The sequence below is a fragment of the Musa acuminata genome, chromosome BXJ2-5, assembly GCF_036884655.1.
Source record: "Musa acuminata AAA Group cultivar baxijiao chromosome BXJ2-5, Cavendish_Baxijiao_AAA, whole genome shotgun sequence".
NCBI lineage: Eukaryota > Viridiplantae > Streptophyta > Magnoliopsida > Zingiberales > Musaceae > Musa > Musa acuminata.
The window spans coordinates 3,464,262-3,486,150 of NC_088342.1; the positions used below are offsets into that span (position 1 = coordinate 3,464,262).

Genomic DNA, 21,889 nt, shown 5'->3' on the forward strand with positions numbered 1-21,889 from the left:
TCAAGGCAACGAAGTCCCACTCGGGATCCAATGCTGGGCTCCACACGGCAATTAAGTCCCACCCGGATTCCAATGTTGGTCTCAGCATTTCCCACCCATCCCTTTCTCATCGGTCCCCGCACCAATTTTGAGGTCCACGTCCCTACGACACCCCCAAGCAATCCCATCCGATGCATCACAGCCACGCAATCCCCGTCCTTTCCCTTTCTCGCAAGCCATCAGAAGAGAAGTGGAGGAGACAAAGATGCTCTTCAGAGCCTCCATCTCTAAGCTTTGAACCATCCCTGACATGGACAACCAAAGCAGCAGGAGAGTGCAGAAGAAGAGTTAAGAGAAGCTCTGGATTTGAAGTCTCATGTGATGACGGCACCTCACTACCACCTACTGTTTTTATCTTATTGCCGTGTGGTGCAGCACTCTCTCTACATGCATAAACTCCATTTCAATTCCATTAACCCAGTGGTGGCCTTTATTATAACTAATCTCACGTTACTCCCTTCCTCCAATGCAATCGATTCATTTATGTCTCGACACTATCAGCTGGCACACCATTAACTTCTCCCTCCCCCCCATTCAAGACACCATTTGCTCCTTTGCCTTCCACCACCTCCAAGACATCAGAAGTCTGAACCCTTGAGTGCTTGCTCCAGCACAAGTGGTGAGTCGTATCTCATATTTGTCACTCTGTAGGCCTTGACAAAGCATGGAGTGGGCATTTCGTCCGTTAGCAGTCCTCTCACCACCGCCACCACCGCTTCTTCCTCCTGCTGTTGATTTCGAGAATCGGTTCAGTCCTAGTATCTTTCTGATAGTGATGCTACTAGCAGTCATCTTCTTCGTCTCTGGGCTGCTCCACCTCCTTGCGAGGCACCTCCTGAGACCTATCAACAGGGAGCCCGAAGACATGAACAATGTTACAGCGCTCCAAGGCCAGCTGCAGCAACTGTTCCGTCTCCATGATGCCGGGGTGGACCAGTCCTTCATAGACACCCTCCCAGTCTTCCTCTACAAAGCCATCATAGGCGTCAAGGACCCGTTCGATTGTGCTGTGTGCCTCTCTGAGTTCGAGGCTGATGACAAGCTCCGGCTGCTCCCAAAGTGCAGCCATGCCTTCCATCTGGACTGTATAGATACTTGGCTCCTATCCCACTCCACCTGTCCTCTTTGCAGAAGAAGCTTGTTCGGTAACATCTCTCCGACCACCAGTTGTAGTCCCATAGTCCTTGTTCTCGGGTCTGGAAGTGAGAGCCCACGAGAGTCTGGCTCTGGGAGGGGAGTCTCTGTCCCTGATTCTAACCTTGGTCCTGTTGGTGATGATGGCTATGGTCCTTCCATGAGCGACACTTTGCGTAAGCCGGTGGAAGTCGCAACAGAGGAAGAAGGTGGCAAGGCAGTGGCGGTTTCGGAGGCTTCCAGAACAGAGGTGGCACCTGTTAAGCTCGGCAAGTTTAGGAGTGTGGATGTTGATGTAACTGTCGGTGAAGGTGACTGTGCTGCCAATAGCAATCTGGACCAGAGGAGGTGCTTCTCCATGGGGTCCTACGAGTATGTAGTGGATGATAACAGCTTGCTTAAGGTTCCCATCGATCCACCAAAGAAGCCAAGCATCAAGAAGCCCGAATGCGATTGCCATTCAAGACGGGAAGGGTCTAAAGGATTGCTTGCACCGAGAGCTACGGAGTTCAGAGATGATGGTGGTAATTCTGGCATGAGCAGTAATCTACATGTGAAACAATGCTTCTCGGTTTCCAAGATATGGCTTCGGTCCAAGGAGAAGTCCATGGCTGATGATGACACTACCAGACGAGCCTTCTCTTTCCGATTGCCATTGCGTCAGGCGACGACCGATGAATCGAAGCTGAAGAGCTATGCCAGCCCTGCTACGACTACCTCAGAATTCAATGTTTCGGCATGGGAGAAGAAGAGTTCAAGTGAAGTAGATTTGGATGAGGAGATAGGCAGCTCTAAACATGGTAGTGTAGTTTCTGGGGCTGAGGAGTCACCTTCATTTGCCAGAAGAACACTGCTTTGGTTAGCAGGAAGACAGAACAAGGTGGGTAATCACATCTGATATCGACAATGTAGCAGCTGCTAGTTCACATCAGTAAAAAAAGGTATACATCATTCAGATATAGTCCTCCAAAGTCTCCATTTGCATATTCTTTAGGATATTGATGGAATTTCATGGATATGTTTCTTACCAAAGGCTAAAACTGATGTGCATGAAAGAGGTGGAAAAAGTGCTTCTGTTTGAGTGTAAACATATCTATAGTCAATGCATTTGATTGGTATTATCACTTCTACTCATTTGATTGCATGGTTTCATTGGATGCATGAGAGAGTCCATTGGTCATCAGAACAATCAAGCATGATAGCAAAATTGAGATATATCTGCAACTATTAGTAGCCATTTCAGAGCTGTCATCCATATTCCATGAAGATGATATGTATATGAAAAGCTCGACCAACATTTGAGTTTCACTAACATTGCTTATTAAAACAGAGGAGATCCATGTAATTTTAGATATTAATGTACACTACAAAGACCAAATGTTATGATGGATCTACAGCTCTGGCTTCTTCAATCTTCATGATGAACAGCTAAGTCAAAATTAGGTTTCTCGATCATGTTTATCTTCATAATTCTATGAGCCTCAGCCATGGTAAGCACTTCAATTTCTTTATCAGTAAGATAGTGTTATGTCGAAGGGAATTATCCGTGATGAAAATAATAGAAGATAAGAATAATTATTGAAGAAGCTTTATTGAAGATAAGAAGCTTTAGCTTAAATGCATTAACATGTCCCTCAAAAAAATTGTAACAATAGAGAAAGCTATAACAATGCTATAGCAAAGGAAAAAGAAGCAGAGGATAGCAATTTGGGAGAAGAGCATATCATTGCTGCTGCAGCTGCTGCGACAAAGAGGGCTGCTGCGGCGGACGACGGCAACGACACTTCTCGCTTGAGCGAGATGCGAGAACGAGGAGGAGAGATCGTTGGCCTGGGAGCAATTGCGAGGTTGCGTCGGCTCTGCTTCTGCAGGAAGAGGCAGATGAAGGGCAGTAGTAAAAAATGTCGCTGGCGCAGGGAGGAGAAGAGGGCGCGACGTGGTGGCCCTTATTCAGCTTCGAAGGAGGTCGATGCAACGATCCTGGAGGACCCGTGGAAAACGCTATACTACTTTGAGATAGAGTCGTAGTCCACAAGGTAGTAAGAGAAGGAGCCGAGATTCGATGGAGTCCGGCGGGGAGACGGGTCTACTTCAAGATGTTTAGAAGTGGCCTTTACGGCGAAAGCTATGATATCATGATAGAAAGAATATAAGATAAAAGAATATAAGATAAGAAGAATTATTGAAGAAACTTTATTGAAGAGGCTTTAGCTTGAATACATTAACATGTCCCTCTCCTATTTATACATATTAGGAGGAAGGATTTTCCTCAACAGAATAGAGGATTTTCCTCAATAGAATAGAGAGATTTCCTCGTATAGTTGGAAAAATCTTATCTTCTATCATGCCCCCGCAAGATGGTGCTCGTTACTAATCTTGGACCGATGCAAAGAATGACTTACGAGCAAGAGACTTCGTGAGTAGAGCAAGAACATATCATTGCTTCTGCTACGATTGCTGTTGCTGTGAGGGCACAAGCGTTCCTTTCGTTCCCCTTAAGTCCGCCCTTCGTTCTCCTTAAGTCCGTCGACTGTTGGCAGATCAACGAAGACTATCGTGGTGAGGAAGATGAGGATTGGCCGTGGAGCCTCTTAGGAATTTGGCTACAGCGACGTTGGTCGCTGTCCGAAGGCAAAGGCGAAGCTTTACTTTTCTCAACGACATTGGTCGCTGGCCGAAGGCAAGAGCGAAGCTTCGCTTTTCTCACTGCTCTGATACCATGATGAGAAGAATAGAAGATAAGAAGAATTATTGAAGAAACTTTATCGAAGAAGCTTTAGCTTGAATACATTAACATATCTCTCTCCTATTTATACATATTAGGAGGAAGAATTTCTCTCGATAGAATAAAGAATTTTTCTCTATGAAATAAAGAGATTTCTTTGTATAGTTAAAAAAATCTTATCTTCTATCCCAAAAGCACTCGTAAACAGACATTAACAGGTTCTTATGGTGTTTCTCATTTAAAGCTAGTAAATGAGAAGAAGGAAAGATGCAAGTGTTTCCTTCCAAGTTCAGGTGCTATCAATTAATGGTTGTCAGCTAATCGATGAGATCCACAGAGATTTCAAATTCAAATGCTACCGGTTAATGCCAATATATGTGTGTGTATGTTGCAATCATATACATCTCCATGGCTCAACTATTGGGAGCATATTTTGAGGAAAAAGATCTATGGGTTGATTGACTTTTATTTATATAGTGCTAAGTGGTCTCTGCTTTTGCCATTTTATCTGAATGTCACTCTCTTAATGGAGAAAGGAAGAGAAAGGATGGCTTTGACTTTTTGTTCTGATGGCATCAGAACGAGGCACAATCAATTCTCAGATGGATTTGTTGCCTAACAATTTAAGTCGATACAAGTTCATTCAGAATTTACTATCTCCTACTAGCTTGAGAAATACATAGACACAAACACTTGTTTCAGACATTAGTCCACTCAGTTTCTGTCTTCTTCATCACCTAAAAGTTGGTAGTGATCTTCTCTGGATGAAGAATGGGTACCAACATGTCTTTTGGTCACATTAGCAGTGCAAGCAAAAAGCATCTCTTGTGGAAATACTTCCAAGAAAAGGTGATGCAACAATGCTTATCAAAACATATATTGGTGTTCTTGAACCCAATGCTCCATGCATATTGGCAAACTTCCCTAAGCACTTAGTATATCACTTGTTCTCAATTAAAGTTAAAATTTGAGATCATATTAGAACCAATAAAATAATGTGGAGAAACTATAAACACTTAATATTTAAGGATTATTATTACTGGGGTGGAATTAGTTGATATTAATGTTAGATTATATGATCATATTTAATTAGATAAGATATATTATGGATATGATTAGATTCTGATAATGATTATTGACTAATAGAAAGAAAGTCCAATTAAGATAAGATTTATTAGAAGACATGGAGGAACTCTCCTAATTATTTATCCTAGACTCATTGCTCTCGCTTATAAATAGACAGGATCTCTTAGGAATACATCTTAAGAACATAATAACATAAGAGTACGTGACATAATGGATAGATTATAATTCTTCTCTCCATCTCTTATTATAGTTCTTCTCTTCGTATCTCTTTAGTCATATGAATCATTTATAAGAAATTATATATCTTCTCTCGTATACTTGTGTTTTTGAATTCATCAATTATACTAGTCCTATGAAAGGATAAGAAAAGAAGAGAATGTGAGTCTAGTTATTTTTACGTATTAACATCTCAGATTCGACGATGATATGCTTGTAGATCGGATAAACTTTATTTTTCTAAATAATAATGAAAGGTACACATTATAATATTATTCAGATCTATTGTTGTTTGATTTTAGATTCTGATATGAAAGTTTTTTCATATAGTAATAGATAGCATGATTACAGATTTTATGCTAACAATCTATTCTTCCTTATGAATGCTTAGAAATTGATGAAAATACTATTGAAACTTGTAAGTGGTCTAATCCAAATACAAACAGAGGTTATTTTTGGGTATGCTGATTTATAGAATAATCAGGTGGGAAAATAAATAATAATAATTCCATTCATAAATAATTAGATTAGATGAACTTTAATAGAGGATAAAACGAGAAAAAAAATATACTATATAAATACGCTGATGATATAAATAATTATTATTAGAGGTATAAGGAGAAATATAAGCAAATCCAAAAAAATTAAAATTTATATGTAAAAACTTTAAGGACTCTCCTAATTATTTATCCTAGACTCATTGCTCTCGCTTATAAATAGACAAGATCTCCTAAGAATACATCATAAGAACGTAATAACATAAGAGTACGTGACATAATGAATAGATTATAGTTCTTCTCTCCATCTCTCGTTATAGTTCTTCCTTTCATCTTTCTTTAATCATGTGAATCAGTTAACGAAAAATTAAATATCTTCTCTCATATTATTGTGTTCCTGAATCCATCAATTATAGTAGTCCTATAAAAGGATAAGAAAAAAAAGAAGGTGAGTTTAGTTATTTTTGTATATTGGCATCTGATGACGACGTGCTTATAGATCAGATAAACTTTATTTTTTTAAATAATAATGAAAGGTACATATCGTAATATTATTTAGATCCATTGTTATTTGATTTTATATTCTAATATGAAAGTTTTTTTACATAATAGATAGCATGATTACAGATTTTATACTGACAATCTGGAATGCTTAGAAATTGATGAAAATACTATTGAAACTTGCAAGTGGTCTAATCCAAATACATTTCTATTATAAACATAGAGAAGTTATTTTTGGGTATGCTGATTTATAGAATAATCAGGTGGGAAAATAAAAAATAATAATTTCATTCATAAATAATTAGATTAGATGAACTTTAATAGAGGATAAAACGAGAAAAAAACATATTATATAAATACGCTAATACATATATAGATGTTATAGTTAGATGATATAAATAATTATTATTAGAGGTATAAGGAGAAATATAAGCAAATCCAAAAAAATTAAAATTTATATGTAAAAACTTTAAGGACTCTTAATTTTAACTAAGAATATACTGTTATGAAGCTCAATGATGAAAAAAAGAAAAATGCATATATTCGATCTCAGATAATTAGGATATTATGACTTTCTGTTTTATGGTTATAATGATGATTTGCCTAACAATTTGAACTCGAATGAGAAGCTCAGGTTCAACTCAAACCCTAATCAGGAAGCCTGTACGAGTTCCAACTATATCAACTTTTTATAACCCTGATTAGATTTAAATTTGAATTAAATTAAAATTAAATCGGATTAATGGGTCGATAATTCCAAAACAAATGGAAGCCCGATTTAGGTTTGATATCGGTTCAGATTTGGTTCCAATATATATATATATATATATATATATATATATATATATATATGAGATGGCCGAGCTATCTACCCCGCGGTACTCTATCGCCATGGCACATCAATCTTTTGCCTGTATTTGGCATTTACTCATTGGATACATCTAGTATTGTGGTTGTGTGGGCCAGCCATCTGAGCTGCCTCTAATAATTGAAGCCAATGCTTAACCCCCGCAAGATAGTTTACCATGCACTCTCTACAGCCTCTCCTGTCAGCGTCAACAAAAGAAAAAGGAAGAAGAAGGAGAGAAGACACCATAACCATTTCACACCCTCTTCTTTCTGCAGTACTCAGCCTCAATTAGCTCTCCCTGATCTGCTCACGGCCACAGGCCACCATGGCAGCTGCCGCCTCCGATTTCATGGGCGTCCTCCAGATCCTGTGGGAAGCACTCCATCTCCCTGTCAAGGCAGGAACCCTCTTCCTCTACCTCCTCCTCCTCACCCTCCTCTCCTCCTCTCTCCTCTTTCTCTCCGCCTACTCCATCTCCCCTCTCGTCCTTGACCTGGTCTCCAAGCTTTCTCCCCTGTTCAGGAACCCCATCGGCCCGGAGCCCCCTAACCTCTTCCACGAAATAGAGAAGGACCTCCGTGACATCGCCAGCCTCACATCCGGCGTCGCCTTCGTCTTCTTCTTCGTCTCTCTGTTCCTCATTGTTGCCACCATGTACACCTTCGCCATGGCCTACACCAACCGGAGCTTGTCCCCCAAGCAGCTGCTGCTCCGGGTCGGCCGCCGGTGGTACCAAACCCTGGTCACGCGGCTCTACGTGGTGCTTCTGACCCTTGGACTTGCACTCCTGTCCTCGCTCGTCATCGGCACCCTCATGCTGGTCTCCCGTGTCCCGACGGTCGCCACCGCAGGTGTCGTTGCAGTCCTTTTGTACCTCTACCTTTCCACAAGGTGGTGTACGAGCCTCGTCATCACTGTCGTCGAGGAGACCTGGGGGATCGGCGCCCTCTCCTGGTCGGTCGAGCTCTTCATAGGCAACAAGAAGAAAGGGACCATACTCACCCTCATACTGAAGGTGGTAGAGACGGCGATCTTTGGAGCCTTTGGTCTCGCTTTAGCGTCGCCAGGGCCGCCTCGGCCGCCGGAGGCGCAGATGAAGCTCTGGTGCATCGTGGCAGCTGCGACTGCAGTTTGGGAGATCTATGCCATGGCTGTGTACACAGTGTTCTATTACGAGTGCAGGAAGAGCCACGGATTGGAAGAGGTCATGACGGTGAAAGGGGAATACATCTACACCGGCTTTCCCGCTGCTGTTGCAGTTAAAGTCGACGAAATATATTGAGATGGAAGATAGCGAAAGAGATCAAAATAAGACTATGGTTTGTTCTTGCTCTTCCTATATGTATTTGCCACAAATATCATGTCACAGCTTCGTTTTCTGTCGATCATGTGGACGAATCATATCACTGCTCTGGAAAAACACACTGCTCTTGTAATATATAATGTGTGATCAGATAGCTTTTCTGTCTCATGAACTCCCTCTCTCTCTCTCTCTCTCTCTCTCTCTCTCTCTCTGTTTTTAACTAAGGTTAGATCCTCTTATTTCTGATAGAATTATCTGTATCATTGTATGCGGTGAAAATTGAAGCGATAGGGCTTCAGCTGAAGCTCGTACGGAGAGGGACCGTTGGTCTCTTCACATTTACTTCGTTTTCTGCTTTTTGTACCGCCTGTCGACTATACATAAATATGTAGTGAAATGCATGTTCTTTCTCATGAACTAATTAATGTGATCTACGCTTGCACATTCACATGCCACATGCTGTGTCTGCAAGCATTCATCTCTAGTAGCAAATTTTTGGTGTCTGCTTACACATGAATGGAGATTCAAGATCTCGTAAATTACCAGCCAAAGAGGTTCTCCTGTGGGAGTTGGGCATTTCACTGATCTTTCTTTCATATCCAAATCATGAGTCTGTTTTGATCTACTTATTTCTTGTGATGGAGGAAGCCAACATCGAGTCACGAGACTCGGGTATCATGGAGCTCATTCTCGACATCAGCCATGACCTGATCACAGCTTTTGTGAGGAAGAATCTTGCTTTAATGTCATTCGAGAGAGGTGACCTACAACCTTCGACCTTCGAACGTAAGGGACACCTTGAAAGAAATCTTTAATATCAAAATATGTTTTTTAAATTATTATAATAGAAACACAATAAAAACTAATATAGAAACGAAATAGCATATCTGCTCAAGAATTTATATAGCAGTTTCTTTTTGAACTTTGACATTTCTTGGCTTAAAACTCTCGCTGGTGTAGGAAATCCTTTTGACTTCAAAGAGATGTTCTCTCATCAAGAACATTTATTATCATCAACTCATAACGTTCAAGAATTAATTTAAATTTGTAACGTTTGAACCATAATGAAGAATTTTAATAATATTAAATATTTTTTTAATTTAATAATAATAATTTTATTTATAATGAATAAAAAACTAAAATTATTTAAACCATAATAAATGAAGAAATTCATGATAATAAATTATGAATCTTAATGAGAATGATTACATTATTATTAAATAAGATATTTAATAATAACTTTTACACACCTTTCATTTTTTGTATCTATAGTTAGATGATGAGATATCGAAGGAGGTCTTGTCTTCTTTGTTCTCCATCCATGAACAAAAGCTAGAGAATCTCTAAGTTAATTCTACCCGACGCCGAATCAAATACTTCTATTATACTCTTTGAATTTTGATACGTGATAAAAGCAATCACTTTGATTGCTTGTGAATTAGTGAAAGAAATAGAATCACATCACAAGTGTCATTTGTAAAACTAACACCGAAATTTTTTTGGTAAGACCACTTTAATACTTAAATTATTTCGTAAAATATATTTTTTCTTCTTTTTTATTATTAAAAAAAGATTAAAAATCGTAACACAATAGCACGCATCTTAATGCCGACGTGGCAGGTGACAACAATAGCAGGAATCGAGACCGTTGATTCAGTCAATGAGACTAATCCGACGGTGCTGATCGGAAGTTGGAGTGCTAGGGTTACCGATAACCTCTCGAGCAGCCGTATTCTTCCGACTCTACGGTCGTCATCGTTCTCACATCGGTCTCGATCTCGAGCGTGGGGTTTTGTGATCCGCGATCGAGATGGACGCCCTCGACTCCGCCGTCGACCCCTTGAGGGAGTTCGCCAAGGACAGCGTCCGCCTCGTCAAGCGGTGCCACAAGCCCGACCGAAAGGGTAAGTTCTTACCCGAGGTATTTTTTCCCCCTTCCGATTCGGTCTTTCAGCGCAATCGGGTGCTCCCTGGCCCTCGGATCTTCGTTTTTGGTTTGGATTCTGATGGATCTTGAACGGATCGAGGATGCAGAGTTCACGAAGGTGGCCATCCGTACAGCGATCGGGTTCGTGGTGATGGGATTCGTAGGGTTCTTCGTCAAACTCATATTTATCCCGATCAACAATATCATCGTCGGTTCCGGTTAGGTAATTGGATCTCAAACCGTTGTGATTTATGCTTCTGTTTTGTCGAATAATCTATTCTTGTCATCACGAGATTGAGGTACACGAAACAACTGTTCATTAGCAAGCCTGAGTATTCTTTAGAATTCATAAACTATGATGTTCTTCGATTATTGTCTCCTGTTCATGTTATCTACCAAACAAGAATGAGAATCCTGTAAAACTGGTGGCCGATCTCAATACCACGAATGGTTGATGGTTTTACTGAACATTTTATGTCACTTGATGAATACATAACGTGATCAACTCAGATTTTAGGGTGAGGGATTTAAATGTGGATTGATGGTACAACTACAAGTAAATTAACTAGCTCTCATAAGTATTTTATGTGAAAAGGCATGTAAAGGATTAGACTGTCTTAAGCTTTTGAAATTGATTGGGAATTCGAGTAATTTATGCTGTTTGTGTGACTTTGTTAACTGTTATGGCAAGTTATTTTGGATATGTGGAAACTGGAAAGGGAATCAATTATATGAAAATCCGAGATCCAAGTTTGCCTAGTTATGATTTTTTGCAGGTGATTCACAGGTTAGGAGCTAGAAAGACAATTTGGTTTGGATGTATGAGATCGTTAATTGATTTGCATTGGAGCACTTAAGTATTATGAAATTGTGAGGTTTTGATCAAATCTATCAGAAATAAAGATTTTCTTGAACTATAGTTATGTAATATTGGATTTTGAATGATGGTGATTTGTGCTTGGTGTGATCTTCTCGTAGTTGTGTTACTTTGGGCATGACACTTAAAGTGGATACTATGAGTGGTATATAGGACTGGATGATTATACTTATTTTTTTGGACCATGGGGTTTTTTGCCGACAATATCTAGCTAATTGATAGTAGGTATATTAGATCGAGACATGATAATTGATATCAAAATGAACCTATTACTATGATGCACAGTAAGTGGATTAATTAAGTAGGACAGAATATCCATGGATAGTGCAAGAGATACATCACGATTTAGAGTTATTATTTGGCCATGACTAAGTCTCACATGCTCGCGTACTAGAATATGATCATAAGCTACTTGGTCCTTATTGACCATGAGACCTAATAATTCTTGCAATGAAGCGAAAATGGATTGTGTTTGTATATAGAGTTAGATCAACTTATAACATTTTTGGGTTACGTAGTTTTAGGCTCGCTATATGGAAATTGGATCATGACACAGATGGTCACGTATTAACAACGATGACCGGAATGTTTAGCAAGACTTTTAGGCAGATACAATACTATCTTCTTCTACTTTGAAAATGTAACATGATTATTCTTTCCTTGTTCATATGCAATCATTTTATGCATTCGTTTGTACTAATATCACACTGTTACTCACCTTTGTCAGACGTTAATTGGAGCACCCGTGTTTAATCATGTATCAGGGGTGTGTGCTGGTTTTCCTAATCTTTTCTATGAGAGTATGGTTTTCTAGTGTTGTACTACAATGCGTTGCAGAATTCTGTATGCTCTTTATATACGAGTGACACGAGTTTATTGGAATTTATGTGTTGCGTGGTGCTGAAGTCTTCTTTTTTCCTCCCCTTGATTTTTCAGGTCGCTGGATATTACGAATTGGGTGTTTCTCATTGTAGGAACAACAAAAATGTCTCTGCCATCATAGAAGAGTTTGCTGGTTTTGTCTTCCAGCATTTTAACCGTCAAAGGCACATTTTGGGGGAACATTTGTTGGTTTTTACCCAGAATCTGCTATGGAGCCTAACTAGGGAATAAGATATGCTTAGGACATTCATTGTCAAAGGCCTTTTCCATTACTAGGGAATAAGATAGATATGCTTAGGACATTCATTCTCATCTTCACATCCTAATAAAATTTTATTTTTAGTCTTTATATAAATTGATCCATCCCAAGTTATTAATGCTAACCATGTAGAGTACAAATCAAGATAAGTCCTCAAACTTTTTAATGTAATCGACTAGCGATTGGTCTTCTTGTTTGAAATTAATAAATTATATCATTTTGATGAATTAGTGGGCTATATTGAAATATTATTTTGTAAAAAATCTTAAATTTTTCTTAGATCATTTATTCAGCATCTGTAATCCCCTTCTTGAATCCCACTAGTGATAAGCATCTTTTCGTAGCATATAAGTTATTTGTGGATCTATATCATCTTTAAAGATTGGTAAATTATTCTTTCAAGACCTTTCACTTTTTGATTCTAAAATATTATGTCCTTGAGCTACTATCAAGCTACTATCGACATCGCCTCCTATTCTCGGGCATGTAACTATTCTAGTTGTCTAGATTATCTCTTTGCTAATTTTGTTATAATATTAATTACCTTATCTCTTTGATCTCGTATATATTTCTCTATCATTGTGAGTCTCCTCTTAAACATTATTAGGGATACTATTTTGTCCTTTGGTTCTCATGATATCTTTTTGATTAAACCAAAGTTGTTCATACCCTATTTAATAAATATAAGAGTATTATATATTAATAAGAATTTTAATGTAACTCAATTATTAAAATTTATAAGATAATTAAATAGTATATTTCATGCTTTTACAAATAGTCTACGTGACTTATGACCTGATGTTCGATACCATAACTTATAACATTCTATTTTTAGTACCCTACATGGTAACATTCTATTTTTAGGACCCTACATGCATGATTAAAGTACGATGTCATTTTTTATTGTTTACTAATATAATTATAAGGTAATAGCAATTTGAATTGAGTCTCATTTGATTTGATAAAGATAATTTTTTGTCTAAACTCATTCTTCAATTTTATTCATGTATCTTAATATTTTCAATATAACACTTCTTTTTATTTTTATTTAATTTATTATCCCCAATATACATGATAGTTAAAAGTCAAACTTTTCTATTTTAATCATGATCAAATCTATTCGAGTCTTGAGATTCACTCAATTAAAATTTAATTGTCATTTCTAATAATTATATATATATATTTATTATCATAATTTAATTTTGTATTCAAATCCGTTATCACACTTAAGCTTGTTACGTCAAAATTATACCTTTCGCTATAAGATATACTTAAAATAAACATTAATGTTTATACATATTTAACCAACGTTTCATAAAACACTAACAATAATGTTTTAAAAAATATATATATTTTAACTTTAAAAGATAAAAAAGATAAATATATTATTTATTATATTTATGAAGCATAAACATCATAAATTATATTACTAAATAAAAATAATATAAATATATTATCTGTACTTCTATGAATATATTATAATATATGAGAGATTTTAATACTACATATATAAATTTACAATAGGAATTTGAACGAGAGAATATACCCAAATAAACCAGTTATATACTGATACTACAACATTTCGATCACCAGATTGCTCTTCAATAATAAGACTTGAAAAATGAATTAAAGATCAAGAAAGGGCAAGAAAGGAAATGAATATCCACATGTTGAAGTCAAATTGGTGGAACATTTGAGAAATCCACATGTTGATCACAAACAGGGGTCTTGATACATCAGACAACATTGATTCGATTAAGCTTTTCTACATAAAAGTTGATTCAAACTAATAGGAATTCAGCAGTCCTAGTGACAACAGGATCTCTATAGTTACCGCCTGCTTGATATGCTGAAGGAGCTAACCTTCATCGGGGTGGCCACAACCAGAGGAGCCTCGGGAGATTCACTAACTGCAAACTTCTCGTGCATGAAGCGGCTGTCCACGATTGATTCATCCTTCGGGACGACCTTGTAGCAATAGCAACTCTTCAGCCCTTCCTGGTTCTTGTAGCACTCGTGGTTGCTGATCTTTACCTGCTGGAAGTTCCAGATGACGCTAAATTTGCCGACTGTCGCAACTAAATGCCTCTCCTGCTTACCATTTTCAGTCACCTGGATGCATATAGAAGCACAAAGTCGTCATGTGAGACAACAATGGAAAATAAAGGAATACAGTTATCGAAATTAATACAATCACTTGAGAGAGATAACAATGAGGTGGAAAGCACATTCAACACAATGGAAATGCTTGCAAGTGCCAGAAGATTCAATGGGAGTGATATCATATGAACTATGGTTTTCTCTTGTTTTTTTTTCTTTTTTAATGAAAAATTGTTTCATTTAACCATCAGTAATCTTCCTAACAAAAAAAAAGCAGCCCCTGCCACCCAAAATTGCTTCCCCATGAGTAGGACCTCCCAGATTCCCTACCCCAATTGGCCAAGCAGTGTGCTATGCCACTATCTTCTCATGAAGATGCTGAAAGCTAACCACCGAAACTTCATCGACACCAAATAGAATTCTCTTGTTTCCCAAGAGATTGATTATCATATTTGACATGTTATGCTTTATTAGTACCTATATCCAACATAATGACAATTATACAAGTCATTATTGACACTAAACGTCTGTATTGACTTGGCAATGCCTCATGTGTCTTGACTCCTGTACTGTATGTTGCCAAGTCATAGTTGAATGCCTCATATTTTGACATGTCTATGTCCTCTCTTTTTTCTTTTTGGCATGTCTTGGCAATGCCTCATATTTCAAGTGATTATCTAAAAGTTGCCAAGTCAACAACCACTGCCCTGCACGTCATCTCATCTTGAAGTGTGCTTCATTCATAGCCTTAATCTAACAATAATAATAATAGTTGAATGTATGCATCAGACTTGTCTATGTCTCATGGACACTAATGACCACGACAAATTCCTTAAGACAGGAGTCTGATTGCCCATCCTATCTTGAGCTACATAAAAGACATAATCTGCGAGACAAGGTTACCGTCATGTGCCAGATCCTAACTCTTACCGACATATTTCTCTTGTGCATCAGCAGCTTTTTGCTATAACCAGTAGGATAGGGCAACTGGAAATTCGATATATCCATGGAAAATCATGGAGACACTTTAAATTAACATGTTCCATACTCAAATAGGAAAAGAACTCAAAATGTGGGAAACAGCAATCATAAAAAGGAAACAAAGGTGGTTGAACATGAAGGCAGCTAAGCTCTGTACAAGCATGGAGATATGCTCAGGAAACTGAGGTGAATAATGCAACAGATTTATATGTCATGAAGTTTCATGATTGACTGCATGAACTAAATTTTCATTGTCATCAGGTTCTCTGAATAAGATTGTGGGATGTAACAAGAAGGAAGTTGGCCTAACTTGTAGAAGTGCAATAAACTGCTTGGATCAATTTTAAACCCCAGTTTCAGCCCATCATTAAATATGTAACAATGTATTTGTACAAAAAGTTTTATAACAATTTCTACCTTTGAAACAAGTAACAATGCATTTGAAATGATGTGGATGCATCTCTTACAGTTTATAATGAAGAAAGGAGAAATCTAAAATGCAGATGCACGGAGATCTTAGTTGCACTGTACAAAAGAAGCCTTAAGTCTGTACTGAATTAAGAAGTCCAATTATAGAGAATTATACATCCCTATACTATTACAGTTTCAGAACAAGAACATATGTATGTAAACGAGACATTTTAGCTTTAAAATCACCAATTTTAATTCATATGAACTTTAGAAAGATGGCAATCTAAAGCTGATTTAAAATTCAGTCAACACACACTGAACCGTAAACCAATAATGTGTAGCATATATCAAACACAGCGAAACAAATACGGATCCATAGCTGTGTCAAATAGAATCAATTTGAAGACTCAAGATATAAGAGCTTAACAGGCAAATAAAAGTTTTCTTAAAACATTTGGTTAAGAAGTGAAAAGGCAAGAAACTTTCAACTCTAAGAACCATGGAAAAATTAATTGTATATACTTATTCCAAAGATCGATAAGTCCAAATGAAGGAGCCATAAAAATATTACTTGAACAGTATCTACTGTTGCCAAACAGAAAAGCAAAGCTAAATCTGGGAATACGTGAAAACACTATACCAATTCCAAGAGCTTCAGAATTACCAAAGACAGATATCCAAAACAAGGATCAAACAACACATCTGCATTTATCCTACATTGTGATATCTTAATTCAATGAATATCAAAAGGCAATCCTGAAATCCAAGATGTGTGACAATTTTACTTGCATAATGTGAATCAAAACACTCAAGACACCCAAATGCAAATCGAACTAAAATAGATACAATACAATTACACAAACCTGATTAAGTTTTCAAAAGCAGAATATCTCAATTCAAAAGGTACTTAATTTACATCCAAAAAGAATAAGAAAACTAAGATACATGCAAAATAAGGAAGACATGAATTTCAATTGCACTAAAGTCATTAATTTCCACATTCAGAAAAATTTAACAATCCAAATCAGACAGACATGGGCATATATCTCGAAGTCAACTTATGTTTCAAATGGCAAGAAACCTGACTGGCTTGATAAAATCCATAATTCTACAGCTAACCTGGAGCTAAAAACAAAAAATACTGTGACAGGTGTGGAGTAAAATACCTATCATAGGTCCAGAAAAAAAAGGCAACAAGACTAAAAGGGTAGTCAAAGTCCAAATAACCAATGCTAGTATTTTAAGAACACTGCTAAGATTCTGATTTTATAGAAAATAATTGCCACTATGAAAAACTACCTCAAAATGATTACAGGTCAAGAGAAAACTAATTTATAAATCCAAAATAGGAGACCAGAAATTCAAAAGAAAAACTGTAAATATAAATAAAAACTACAAATAGCCTAAAAACAAAAATTAAATGTAAAAACTATAGTAATGAGAAGATTAATTCTGTAAGACAAATTTCTGTTCCAGAAAGCAAGCAACAAAATCTAATATTACAACACACTGATATTCATTTCAACTAAAATTATGCTTGTCTGTCACAACAACATAAGTTATATGTCGAATTCTTAGTTTTAAGAAGAAACAACTGATCAACTCTTAAGATGGCAGAATTTATGTTGTCATTAGAAGATCATGCCATGAATTGTATGAATGCAATGAATGATCTTAAAAACATCAGTCCAGCTTTTAATTCATTCAAGTTGATTAAAGAGTTGAACCGAATATCGAATAAAGAAGGCCAGAAACAATATTGGCATTCTAGAAGGCATTATGTGAGTTTAGTAAGGAAACTAGGATGAAGTAAACCATACCCATGAAAACTGCCCCCCATGGAATTTATTGTTCTCACCAGCCAGATGTGAATCCAATGGAGTAAGCTTCAGTAATCTTGGAGCAGCAATCCTGTTCCCCATTCGCCCAGCAAAACCAGTCTTTTCCTTTCCATCTTTATCCTTAAATACCGTGCTTATAAGGATCAAGTATGTATCTGTTGTGCCCAGTATCCACTTTCCATCAAATGTGACATCCACATGAGTGATTGGTGATCCAAGCCCAGGGAAGGCAGTCTTTGCCATCCTCATAGAACTCTTTGAATATAGTCGTATCTTCCCATCCAGAGACCCCACCACAATAGAACCATCACCTGTTGAGGCAAAGCATTGGAAATTTGTACCCTTGGAGAACTGGTGACCTTGCGTCCACTGCAACACTGGCGACTCCATGGCATTTGCGAGGTTCTGGACTATCCCTCTGCGATCCCTCATATCCCAACGGCAAAGCCTACTATCATCCAATCCCAAGAAGGTCGATTCTGATGGATCCAACTGAGCACCCTTGCTATCGTTTGCGATGTCTCTCATAGTAATATCAGTCCCATCCTTCTCAAACTTCCACTCCGTGACAACCTTCCCAGTCTCGATGTCCACTTGATGAACCCCACTTGCATGGGGTTTTCCTGCTTGTGCTGGGCTCATCAACAACATATTAGTCTCCGCCCTCATCAAAAGTGCTTTCTTGGGCGTCGAATACCCACCAGCTCGACCCGTATTATCTGAAATCTTCACTGAAATCCCCTTGCCATGAACTCCATGGCTAAAGTTCCTGAGAACCTGAATTCCTGAGTTACTCACCAAGAAACTGTTCTCGAGCGCACCGAGCGCTAGGCTCTGTATCCCACCTTCATTTGCCTCCTCCTCGAACTCCTCCAGTAGGTCCTGCTTGACCCTGCTTGGCGTGGACAACGGCTCGGGACTCTTCTCCAAGCTGTCCTCCGCATCCGCCCAAATACTGTCCTCTTCGGCATCCACCTGCGCCCACGCCATGAAATCTTTTCCGAACACCTTCATCTTGTTCTCCTCATTCGCTTCAACGCCATAGGTGTTCTCAAAGAGGCAGCTCTGGTACTGACTCTGGAACGCCCGATAACCTTCCAGATTCGGGAACTTGATGGCCCACACCCCATCGGCGACGAAATCGACACGGCGCTGGTCCGGGAACGATTTGAGCTGCAGCTCGGGGCCGACCCTGGCGCGAACCTTGGCGCCGATCCGCAGGAACCAAGGAGAAGAAGGATTATCCTCGCCATCGGAGTCGTCGGAGAGCGAGGGCCGGCAGAAGGCGTACGAGGCGAGCTTGTCGGAGATGACCCAGCGGGCGGTGGGCGTGCTGCCGCCGATATGGAGATAGAGCTTGAGGGCATCCTTGGGGCTACGGGTCTGGGGGGAAGGGGAGGGATTGGAGTACTTGAGCTTGAGGGATTGGAGCTTCCGATCGACCTCATCAAGGGAGGCGACCGGGGTTAGGGCTTCACCAGATCGGCCCGCGGCTTCCACTCGATCTCGTGGCTGTCCTGCCGTTTCTTGCTCTTGTTCCTCCTGTTCTTCCTCTTCTTCCTCCTCGGAATCGGAGAGTTCCAAGCCCTCGCGGCTGTGAGATCCTCCCATGGCGAGCGAGACAAACTTAGCCTTAGGAGAGGGCAACAACGATCGGGATCCGAAACTTGAGCAAAACCGCCCTTTAAGGTTAAGGTCACCGATCGGTGGGTCGACAACGCGCTCAACGGTTACCAACGAGCCGTCTATTACTCGTCGGCCTACCTGCCTCATAATTGGAAGACAGATAAGACGGTGCAGGGACCCACTGCTACAGCAACATATTCTCCGGTAAGAAGATAGGTAACAAAGATTCGGAAAGCTACCAACGCGAAGAAATTTTTGGCTCCTACTTAAGCAAAGCTACTCCGCAGGACACCAGAAACCTTTTTTTTTCGTCGTGTTCAGAACTTGATTATGACCGTTTGCATTTCAAAAATGGTCTGATCTCTATCGTTGAGAAACGGGACCCACAGAAATGAACGCTCAGATATGAATATCGGACGATTGGCTGCAATGTACGTTGGAGAGGATCCACATCCAAAAAAGGGTGAAAGTGTGGCCCTCTTTGCATACTTAAAAGACATCAGCTTTTTTGAATGCGAAGGTGAGAAATAAATAAATATTTGTAGGGCGATTTTTCTGATTTTTTTTGTTTTTCGAAATAATGCCCTTAATCTTTATAATCCGAAAAATATCCCTCCCTTCCTCGCCGCTCAAGCTTCCCCGCCCGAGCGAGAGGCGATCGTTGCCCCCCCGACGGCGAGGTAGCCCGCTCCCTCCGCCTCTGCCGCCCCACGGAGAAGAGGAGTCCTCCCTTCCTCTGCTCCGTGGGACGGCAGAGGCGTAGGCGGTAGGCTGCCTTGCTGTCGGCGACTCCCTTCGTCTGCTCCACGGGGCAACAAAGGCGTAGGTAGTGAGATGTCTTGTTGTCGGCGACGGCAAAGGGGCAACAGTCGCCTCTCACTCAGGCGACGGTGAGGGGCGCAATGGGGAAGAGTGGACCTCAGCGACGGATAGGGGAGCAGGAGCGGTGGCGTCGGCGACGGGAGTTTTGGAATTACTGAAAATATCGGTATTATTAGGAAAAACGAAAACAGGTGTTTCTTTATTTATTAAAATAGCTTTTTGTTTAATATTAAAAAAATACCTTTTTTATTTATTAAAAAGACCCCTTTTATCCTTTACCTTTAGAGTGTTTCTTTATTTATTTTTAATAAAAAATAAAGAATGTGTATAAGAAAATAATGAATATTCATAGAAAATAAATGATGAAAAATGAGTCAAAACTCAAAATTCCAGTCCGGATTATTTATTTCTAAATGAATTATATGTGATAATTTTTAATATAGTTTTGAAATTTTTGATAATTTTTAATATGAATCATGATAAAAAAAAATCATATAATTGAAAAAAATTTGGTGTAGCTTAAGATATTGATCTTCATTTCTTTTTCTTTATAAAATTTGAGTTTTAGTTCTTTTTACATCAATTACATGGCTTTTTCATCGTTTTGATATTGGATAATATATTTTATAGAGTCAAACTTCCAACATATTAAGCCCCAAAACTTTCTTTTTATATTGTATTAAATTTCTTTTTATATAACAATAGAGACAGAAATGGACAAGATTTCCTAATATAGATATGAACAAATCGCTAGAATGTATATTGTGATGTGAAGAATATTGAGTTGTGACATATAATAAAAAGACCATCGAGATGAAGATGTGAATGAGAAAATTATTGAGAACATATAGGTTTAATTATGTGTGTTTGAATATGTGCATGTGTGAAGATAGATATTGCATTAATATGTCTTGTTATAAATTTTTATAACTATATCAATATTAATACTTAAGGTTAATAAAAGGCATTAATTATCCATCATGCAGATTTCATAGTGGTTAGTCACTCTTTTAATTCCTAGTGGAAAATGTATGTGCTTGTTGTGTAAGTATTATGTGGTGGCATCTTCTTGTTTCTCAATATTTTCTTTATCATGAATTGAATATAATGCATTCAAATACTCTGATAATAATCATAATTTGGTCATGGAATATACAACCTTGCAGAAGTACATCATCATTGTTGCTTGCAAGCTTGAGTAAAGGAAAAAGTCCACTATAAAATGACTCCTTTTCTCCCATTATTCATTGTATGGATACATTTAGATTTAGCTTTTTTATTTTCCTACTGTGGGTGAGGAAATCCAGTGGACATGTTCTATGTTAGGTGCACTTTTGGTGTTCCATGTTGATAGGTTTCTATTTATTTGAGGCCCATCAATCATGTCATTCTCCTTCAAATGTGGTGAAGGTGAGATCACCACCATCTTTTAGTGTATGTCGATTCCAACATGATTTGAGGTGTGCACATTAGGCTATTCTCTTTCCCTACCAACAAAATAGGTCATGGTGGACCTTATAATCTTTTTGCTTGGCTTCATGTTGGTGGTTCTTTGTACACCCTCAATAATCCACCTATATTATTATTATTATTATTATTATTTTAACTTTTAAGAGCTACTCTCCATTGTCTCAAGTACGTTATTCGCCAACCTTGAATTAAAAATTCAAGGCATTTGTGTATCTCTGCAAGACAGCAATTTGTACTAATATTTATACGTTGTGACGTGCGCTGTAGTATTGTTGAGATCCTGTCGCGGATCTCAACGCAGATCGAACGGAGATCAGAAAGTCAACGCCAAAGTGAGACGTC

At 38.4% G+C, this 21,889-nt stretch overlaps 4 protein-coding genes across 5 annotated transcripts; 3 read left to right on the forward strand and 1 right to left on the reverse strand.

Annotated features, from left to right (window-relative positions):
* The first annotated feature begins 215 nt into the window (after positions 1 to 215).
* LOC103983946 (RING-H2 finger protein ATL13-like) lies at positions 216 to 2,301 on the forward strand. The gene has a single exon (XM_009401308.3). It carries the CDS (start codon positions 704 to 706, stop codon positions 2,069 to 2,071), a length of 1,368 nt encoding a protein of 455 aa, XP_009399583.2. The 5' UTR covers positions 216 to 703; the 3' UTR covers positions 2,072 to 2,301.
* Positions 2,302 to 7,373: 5,072 nt separating this feature from the next.
* On the forward strand, positions 7,374 to 8,330 carry LOC135613223 (uncharacterized). The gene has a single exon (XM_065110319.1). It carries the CDS (start codon positions 7,374 to 7,376, stop codon positions 8,328 to 8,330), a length of 957 nt encoding a protein of 318 aa, XP_064966391.1.
* A 1,752-nt stretch (positions 8,331 to 10,082) lies between these two features.
* Positions 10,083 to 12,295, forward strand: LOC103983948 (protein transport protein Sec61 subunit gamma). Of its 2 annotated transcripts, none has more exons than XM_009401310.3 (3): positions 10,083 to 10,255; positions 10,386 to 10,501; positions 12,092 to 12,295. In XM_009401310.3, the coding sequence occupies exons 1-2, from the start codon at positions 10,162 to 10,164 to the stop codon at positions 10,499 to 10,501; spliced, it is 210 nt and encodes a 69-aa protein (XP_009399585.1). In that variant the 5' UTR covers positions 10,083 to 10,161; the 3' UTR covers positions 12,092 to 12,295. The 2 variants fall into 2 exon arrangements, with proteins under 2 accessions (XP_009399585.1, XP_009399586.1); XM_009401311.3 differs by lacking the exon at positions 12,092 to 12,295 and adding an exon at positions 11,883 to 12,060.
* A 1,653-nt stretch (positions 12,296 to 13,948) lies between these two features.
* LOC135612171 (protein CYPRO4-like) lies at positions 13,949 to 19,292 on the reverse strand. Its single transcript, XM_065108058.1, has 2 exons — positions 17,609 to 19,292; positions 13,949 to 14,408 (listed from the first exon to the last, which is right to left on the reverse strand). Exons 1-2 carry the CDS (start codon positions 19,238 to 19,240, stop codon positions 14,127 to 14,129), a joined length of 1,914 nt encoding a protein of 637 aa, XP_064964130.1. The 5' UTR covers positions 19,241 to 19,292; the 3' UTR covers positions 13,949 to 14,126.
* Positions 19,293 to 21,889: the final 2,597 nt, after the last annotated feature.